Consider the following 9064-nt stretch of genomic DNA (forward strand, 5'->3'; position numbering starts at 1 on the left):
GTCCCCACTACATATGTTGATAATCTGACCCATCAACATCTGGATTGGAATTGGTCTTCAGCAGCCCATGGTTGTTGTAAGAGGCAACTAATGGAATCAGGTGGTCAGGCTGGCAAACTTGGTTGATGCATCCCATTGATTGTATCCCATTTGCATAGATCGATGAATATGATGTCAATCACTGGATTGACTGGTCCAAACTGAATATTTACAGATGGACGTCATATGGCTCAAAAACCGCCGAGTTAAACAAACAAAAACACAGTAAGTAGATGTCTATTGTTTTTACTACAGATCCATGTACTTTTTACCACTTCAAGTTCCGAAAGAACAATAGTTTGTCTCCATCCAGCAAGAGAATAGTAACAAGAGATATGAGATGCTGATATCACTTCTGTAATGAAGCTTTGGAGGCAAATGGTTTTTGGGTTATTTTTAAAGTAGAATGGCAATAAACTCCTTGGATGCCATTAACCAAATGTGCAATTACTCAACAAGTATTTGATTTTCTATAATTTATTGTTTTAGTTTGTTTCAGAAATCTGATTGTTTACTTGATTGTCTGTTAATGAAAAAGGTGTTACTGTAATTTTCATTGTATTTTGTTTATGATACATTTTACCATTGAGGAAACAACAAACATCTGTAATATATCCTATGAGAATTATGAGGAAACAATATTGCCCGTGAGTGGTGTGAATTAAAAAAACAACCCCTTCTGTGTTTGTGAGATGAATGGTTATATTTTAAATGACGTATTAAAATAACTAACATTTAGTATGTTGTTTGTCTTTTGTTTAGTCGTTGAATGTTATTCAGAATATGTTCGAATATATGATCTAGATATATCCATGCGTATAGAATAATTTTTTATCTGGACCAAAACTTATGATCAGTTTTCAGTGGAGCGAATACCATTGTGGGCGCTGAGAATATCCTTTCTAACAATATATAAAAGAAGCATCTTATCTGACTAAAATAGATTTTTGTCATGATTAATCACAGTGTTTAAAAAAACAAATATGTGGATTTGTTGGTGAAAAGAACGTTTTACAAGTAACGTACAAACAACTTTGCAACCTTCTGTAAATTGATCCGCGTATACAGTTACCTCCCCTACCGGATATTAGATTATGGAATACAATGGCTGCCAAAACAAACCTTTCATAGAGTGAAAACAGACTCTATGATTTATGTTGGTTACTCTCACATCATATAATACAGTTGTATTACCAAGTTGGTAGCGAACACAACCGGACAAATGCCTTCTAAAATGAGCGCTGTGGATTTGAAGAATCAAGGCAACAAATTGTTTTCTGCACGGAAATACGACGATGCGATCTCCTGTTACACGAAAGCAATAGTACGTTCTAGATAAGTTCGTAATGAAACGCTGTCGTCATGTGGAAATAACATGAGAGTAGAGGTCTCTATCTGGCACACATTTTCAGTTTTCTATTAGCCGGGCACAGAGGATCAAGCTCACATTGCCAGACTTGCTAAGACTAAGTCAGTTAAATGAGTTTGTAAACGTGTAAAGGGTTAATCAAATAAACCAACACCATGTTTGTTTACTTCGTAATCAGCACAAATTGTTTTCCTTATTTCTTTTAAGTATCAAGATCAAACCGAGATTGTAATCTGTGTAATTGGAAAGGGGAGGCTTCTTCTAATATGATAATATCAGGCAGTGCCAGAAATGTTCGAGCCTGCTTGACCAAATATGTATTTTGACATTATTTTCTGTAGATTGTTGTTATTATTGTGAACAAGTACAAGCTACAAGAAGAAATGTTACCAGCTAGCTCTTTTGTGTAGTGGATGAAGCCACAGACTGCTATACACAAAACTAAGCATTCCTCCTTTTTCATGAAGACACGAAACTTGTGACAATTGATTCTTTTCTTTTTGACAGAATAAAAACCCAGGCACTGCAACATTCTTCACCAACCGTGCTTTGTGCTACCTAAAATTGAGACAATGGGAGTTTGCGGTGCAGGATTGCCAGCGTGCACTTGACCTTGATCGGTCTTTAGTTAAGGGCCATTTTTTCATGGGTCAAGCATATGTTGAACTTGGGCAATACGATGAAGCTATTGCAAGTTTGAAGAGAGGTAATGATATTGATATACATGATGTTATGTACATAAAACGTCTTAGAAGAATCTTGATACAGCTTAATCAACCCAAATGATCCTAGTTATTACCCATTTGATTGTACAAGAAGCTCAATGCATTCAAAAGCATCTATGATGTGTATGGAGCGACATTAATATAAGCTTGTTTTATGCATGTTTGCAAATCCCGTCATGATCACATGTATAAAATGTTTAAACCAAACAGTGTATGGAGCAAATATGTTCACTATTTTGTGTCAAATTTGTCTCATGATTATATCACTGTTTGAAATTGCCTGTAAGCATCATAGTCCAGGGGTAATTGTCATAAGCCTTATGTTAAAAGTTTAACATTTAGTATTTACTTAGTATATTTCATTTACTAAGCAAACCTCAACTACGTTTATTTCAAACAGTTTTCCTCAGTGTACAGCATACACGTATCCATGGTAATGCATACTAATATATCAAAACTTATTTCATAGATGCCAATGATTGCAAAAAATTCTGATCATACCTGCTACTCCTTGCATGACACTAATCCTGATTCACTTTCATACTGCCTTTAGATATGATATATTTCTTTGTATGATAAAAATAATGTGTGATTTTATTAATTTAAGTGCCTTGAATGATTACCCTATGATCATAACTCATTTACAGTAAAATGAAGATAGGTCCTTGAGAAGTTTTGCTGGATTGTTTGAATGGTTTTATAAACAACCACTAATATTACATCTTAAACCTTTGATGTAAGGTTTTTGGCAGTGACAGTTGGACTTTTATTCTTAATTCAAACACTGATATATAGATTCAGTGAAATTGGTAGTGAAAAATCTGTTCTGTACCTGAAGATAAGTAAATCTTCTAGAACACTTCTCAATGTCTTTGACACAATGCAATATTTCTGTTGAGTGTTAGCTTGTGTTTTCAGCCTATGATTTAGCCAAGGAGCAAAAGTTGAACTTCGGAGATGACATCACAGGTGCTCTGCGTCATGCTAAGAAGAGACGCTGGAATATGATAGAGGAACGGCGCATACAGCAGGAGATCGAGCTGCAGACTTATGTGAATAAACTTATCATTGAGGACAGAGACAGGTAAGACATGGAGATGTATAGTTATGTGAATAAACTGATCCTGGGGTTGTACTTCAGTAAGTTGATGTCCATTACTGTATTCTGTTGGTGGAAGACAGAGGCAGGTAAATGCTGAGCTATACTTAAAGAGCATATCCAGCTGTTGATGGTTGTAATATGGAGTTTTGATGTTCATGGCAGTGTTGTGTGTCCCTGCAGGAAGAAGTCTGTGCTGAAAGAGATGTCTGAGCACCAGGACTGTAACGAAGAGTTGGACAGCATTGATGAGTTTCATGTAAGTTGCTTGCACAGTGTGCCATCCACTGCGGCATGGTATCTCAGTGAGCTAGCACTATAAAACCAGCTTAGGTCTGGGCTAGTACAAGCAGTGGCACATACACATACACACGCATCGTCATATGAGCGAAATATTCTCAAGTACAACGTTAAACCCAATTTCACCTCATCTCCACACTGATTGGCACATTTTTATATGACATTGTTATTCCATATAATGTGGACAGGCACTGTGAATAGCTCATTATACCTCTCAGGTAGTCACTTGTATGTGTAAAAGTGATTGCATACATGTTACGTAATCTACTGTTCAGAAACAAGTTTATTTGCACAATAGCTCCATCTTTGGTCTTGCTGATGAGTTGTTAACATGGTATATACACATCTTGCTGATGAGTTTTTAACATGGTATATACACATCTTGCTGATGAGTTGTTAACATTTTATATACACATCTTGCTGATGAGTTGTTAACATGGTATATACACATCTTGCTGATGAGTTGTTAACATGGTATATAAAGTATTACACCTCTTGCTGATGTAATATCTGCAACTTTAACCTTCCATTGAAAAGCGAATATGTTTATATGTCTGCAAGCTATTAACATCCTGTAAATTACACCAGATAAACATCTTGAAAAAACCCAATAGTAGTGCAGGTATAGTGCAACCAGATGTCACAATCACTCTCTTCCCTCTTTCCAGTGTTTGACAGTGTTGCTATGACTTCCATTTACAGGATTTGTATGTCATGTGGTGATCAAGAAATGATGCATGGTTTTCTGTATGTTGAGAGCAAAATGTTGAGAGCAAGGGGTGTGGCAATGAGTGTGACACCAGGAGTGTGCCAAAAGGGGTGTGGAGAAAGGGATGTGATGACTGGGTGTGATAACATGGGCAGGATGACAGGTGTGATGACAGGCATTTATAGATGAATATGGCAACAGGGGTGTGACAACAGGACTGTTGAAACATTGATGTTTGACAACAGGGATGTGGCAACAGGTGTGTGACAGACAACACAGCTGCTAAGCACCAGCACAGCATCTGCAGTGATAATGACTCTGAACTTACCAGCTGTTTCACACAGTGTTTGTACCTTCAGTTAGAAAACTTAGATAGCCAGAAACATTTAGTGAAAGATACATTTATTAAGTGAATGTTTTTACGTATACTTTTCATATATATTAAAGTGAACCCAATGTCATGGTCCATGTATGTTTTCTCTTTCAGGAAAACAAACTGACATCTGTGAATAACTTGTTTAGTCTGTTGGATGACAAGAGGAAGGTAAGAACCAGGCAGGTGATCTGTCATTCATTGCATCTTAACTGAGATGAACAGTATTGTTTAATGTGACTGTACTATTTGTTAGAGCTTACAGAAAAGTGTAGTAAGGGAGGCTACTGCATAGTGATCAAAGGGAGGTTACTCTGTGGTGTCAAGGTACATAGATTTATCATAATCTGGTTTACAAGAGGATTGAGGAGTACAAGTGCCTTAGCTGGCTGACAGTCTCACCCTGGTGGTGTGTATCTAAGCACATACAGTAAACCAGTGCTTTTCTCATCCCAGATTATTTACTGACCTCTATGAACACTGCCAACTATGGCTGCAGTAAAACCTCTATGAGTGAGTGAGTGAGTATCACAGCTGGGGACATGAGAATCCACTATGAAGCATACGTCATACATATCACACATATTGGGAAACAAATATGAATATTTATCACAAATACCATAACACGTCACTAGTTGGTGTATTGTTCAGTTGCATAATAACAAAACCAAATATCTTACACGTTTTGACCATCTTCATTTTTTGCGACAAAGATTAGTGACCACATTACTATCACATGAAATATACAAGAGAGTTGACTATTTTACTGCCTCCCTTTGATGTATTATGTGAAGATCCGAGTTAGAATTGGTCTTCAGTAAGAGGTGACTAACGGGATCTGGTGGTCAGGGTCGCTGACTTGGTTGACACATGCCAACATATCCCAATTGCAATAGTAGATTGATGTTCATGCTGTTAATCACTGGATTGTCTGGTCCAGAATCGATTATTTACAGACCACCACCGTACAGCTGGAATATTGCTGAGTGCGTTGTTAAACAACAAACCAACCAACAACCCTTTGATATATTTAATTTTGTATGTCACGGTTTGATAAATAACAGACAAATTCAAATGAAAAACACTCATGAAACAAATTCATGAATATTCACTTCTGGTGATCTCGAATGAGCGTTGGGGTAGCCTAATGGTTAAGCGTAGAAGACCCAATTCAATCCCACATGGGTAAATTGTGTGAAGCCCATTTCTGGTGTCCCCACTGCACCATTATACCTCTGATGTTGCTGGAATATTGCTAAAAGCGGCGTAAAAAAAACCAAAAATCACTCATGAAACAAATTCATGAATATTCATCTCTGGTGATCTCGAATGATGAATTAAATTTATACAGGACTACGATTCAATTCAAAGAATTCACAAATAAATTGCAACAGAAAACTGTGATGTCAAGGATCATCCAATAACTGCCATCAAGGTTTGTGTATTCGATGGTCATAATTATGGAAAAGAATTTTCAGAAGTCTGTAGGAGGTTGCGTTTAGGAAATCTGTTTTCAGAGGTTATCATGAGTAATTAATGTTGGTTATATCTGAATCTGAAGTTGTAAATTTGTAGGCATAGGATTGTTACTTATTGCTATTCACACAAAGTCTTATGTCTGTCTTGCAGAAGCGGGATGTGCCAGACTTTCTGTGTGGGAAGATCAGCTTTGAGATTATGCGGGAACCTGTCACTACCCCTAGTGGCATCACCTATGACAAGAAGGACATCATCGAACACTTGCAGGTAACTACATAAAAGTGGGAGTGAAGTTCAGAGCAGGATCTATAGAGTGTTCAAAAACCTGCATCAAAGTCAAAGGGGCCTACCAATAACTCAAATGTTGGAGTTTACAGATTGAAGGGGTCCCCAAATTTGGATACCATATGTACAATGTCACAATCCATAGACCCTGTTAATTTTGAACACTGCCTCCTCCACATTAGCAGGGAGGGCAGTGAGGAATCCTGAAATCCTGTCATAAGCCCCCTGGTTGTATTCTGTCCATGAATAATACTTAGACCTGTCATGATAAAATTATAAACATATTTGTGTTAAACATATTTTATTCATTCAAGAAAAGGATTGGGCACAAGTTATCCAACTTAGAAAAGCCCTCTCAGATAATTACACAATTCATCTTACAACAAATTACACAAGTGACAGACATAGGCTAGGATATGTACAACAGATGTTAACTGAGAAAGCATTTTGTTTGAGAGATATAGATATGTACATATTTGAAAATAATCTGGTTGTCAGTGATTGAGAGACCTGCATTGCCATGTAAGATAAGATTAATATCAATCAGTGTTCTATTTTTGAAAATATGTTCTAAAGATTTTAACAGTTTATGTCTTTGAATAGTATACAATGAACATTCAAGGAAGTAATGAAAAACATTCTCACATCTATGGCCACATTGACATGATGCGTCATTTTTTACATTTATTCTATCTAAATCATAATTAAGTGTACTCGTCATATATCTTAATCTAGTGTGCATAACATTGGACTTCCTTATTCCATATGAATAATATATAGGTGCGCATTTTTCCTTCACGTAGATATAAGATTAAAACGATGCAACAGAGTCGCAATTTCTAATAGCTAAGGGAATATTATTCCACACTTTAACTGTTGATGGAATAAATGATGAAGTTTAGTACCTCAGTCTTGTATATGGTTGACTAAAGTTATTGGAGTTTCTTAACTCATAACTTGTCTGGTTGCCTACTACAGGTAGGAGTAAATCCTGAAGAAAAAATGGTGTCAGACCTTTTTGAATGTTATAAAATAATGTTAATTTGCGTCTTCTCCTTCTCTCAGAAAGTAGATCCCATCCTGTTTCATAATACATTGAACTGGAAGACCAGTAACTATGCGAGCTGCATAGTTGCAATTGAAGTTTTTCTAATCTATTAGCTTGTTCAATCAAACATCCATCCCATACCTCGCATGCGTACTCAAAGTGTGGCCTTATAAATACAGTATATAGTTTCAGCTAGTGTTGTTCTATTTAGTAGGAACTTTAATTTCCGAAATGCTCCAATCATTTTAGATGTCTTTTTGATAATATTTTCAATATGATGATGCCAACTCCCGTTAGACGTGAAGATTAAACCCAGATGTTTATGAAAATCGACTGTTTTTATATTGCAGTTATCAAACTTCAATTTAAAGTCTTTTCGGCCATCTTTCAAAGTAAATAATATAGCTTCAGTTTTTTCCGGATTGTAAGGAATTAACCAGACCTTATAATATAAACATATTCAGGCATGGGTTCCTTTCACTCCACATATATTTCCAAGCACCTGCTCATGTAGAAGAGAGCATGTGAAATATTTCAATTGCATTCTGATGCCTTCAGGATTTGACTGGGTCAGTTTTTTTCAGGCGATAATTTGGAAATATTTCTGACTATACATCAATGTTATTTATGTGCTCTCTCATTTAAACCAAGCTATTTTCCCATTGTGTAAGTCTTGAAGTCTTCTACTCTGATGCTGTACATCAGTAGGTCTGACAACTGTGGTATAGAGTATTAAAATGTGGCTTGTGATTTTTTTCAGAGGGTGGGTCACTTTGACCCAGTAACACGTACAGACTTGACCCAAGATCAGCTGATTCCAAACTTGGCCATGAAGGAAGTTATTGACACATTCTTGGAGGAGAATCCTTGGGCAGAGGAATACTAGCCTTTGTGCATGTGTGTGTGATATGTACGTGAGCACATGCACAAGTGTGCACAAGTATGTGTGCATGTGTGTATATTTAGTGCAGACAGCTGTGATATCAGGATATGTGCAGGATTGAGAACAGTTTTTGTTATTGTTACAAACTGTAAACTTTCACTTTGTCTCTTGTCATGCTCAGTAATTAAGGTCACAGTCATTGCTCAAGCCTCATGCTTAAGACTCTTAGAACACCGGCCCAGAAAGAAAAAGTATTAGGTTATGATGTTTGTTGTGGTAAGTAAATCCTAAGACCTTATTCAAAAGTAAAATCTAAAGTTATGATTGCTAGGATAGATACGTCGATTAACCACCCTTCTACTGAAAGAGGTGATCTAAAGCTGCAGTTACCCTATCCCTGGCGTGCTTCCAATAAACGATTTTCATTTATAGCAACAAGTCTGTCTCAGAACTTCTATGAAGCGGAGATAAGGTTAACGCAGCTGTATCTAAGCTCACATAAAGGAATGATTGTGAATGTTCAGCTATTGGTTATGTCTTAATTAAACATTTCTTTTCTATAGTCAACAAAAGGCGTAAGATTTACAAGTGAATGGATTTGACTGGAATGCATTATGAAGTGTACATATTTTATGTTATAATGTATTCCCGTGAATTCATCAGCACATAGGTTTGGAGTGTTGATATTCTGAGTATTTTTAAATTGTCTTAAACTATCATGATGATTATTGTCTGAACAGTATGTACAATGAGGA

At 36.5% G+C, this 9064-nt stretch overlaps 1 protein-coding gene across 1 annotated transcript; it reads left to right on the forward strand.

Annotated features, from left to right (window-relative positions):
* The first annotated feature begins 1115 nt into the window (after nucleotides 1-1115).
* Nucleotides 1116-8747, forward strand: LOC124290495 (E3 ubiquitin-protein ligase CHIP-like). Its single transcript, XM_046727205.1, has 7 exons — nucleotides 1116-1363; nucleotides 1916-2114; nucleotides 3052-3217; nucleotides 3416-3491; nucleotides 4729-4785; nucleotides 6244-6360; nucleotides 8187-8747. The coding sequence occupies exons 1-7, from the start codon at nucleotides 1262-1264 to the stop codon at nucleotides 8310-8312; spliced, it is 843 nt and encodes a 280-aa protein (XP_046583161.1). The 5' UTR covers nucleotides 1116-1261; the 3' UTR covers nucleotides 8313-8747.
* The last annotated feature ends 317 nt before the right edge of the window (nucleotides 8748-9064 follow it).

The sequence above is a fragment of the Haliotis rubra genome, unplaced genomic scaffold (genome assembly GCF_003918875.1).
Source record: "Haliotis rubra isolate DU_JTF1 unplaced genomic scaffold, ASM391887v1 Scf468, whole genome shotgun sequence".
In the NCBI taxonomy this organism is placed as follows: Eukaryota; Metazoa; Mollusca; class Gastropoda; order Lepetellida; family Haliotidae; genus Haliotis; species Haliotis rubra.

Bases quoted from the DNA above. Each gene is read 5' to 3' on its own strand.
- LOC124290495 (XM_046727205.1), top strand. From the start codon at position 1,262: ATGCCTTCTAAAATGAGCGCTGTGGATTTGAAGAATCAAGGCAACAAA. The intron at 2,115-3,051 runs GTAATGATATTG...TTGTGTTTTCAG, and splicing joins TATTGCAAGTTTGAAGAGAG to CCTATGATTTAGCCAAGGAG. The intron at 3,218-3,415 runs GTAAGACATGGA...GTGTCCCTGCAG, and splicing joins ATCATTGAGGACAGAGACAG to GAAGAAGTCTGTGCTGAAAG.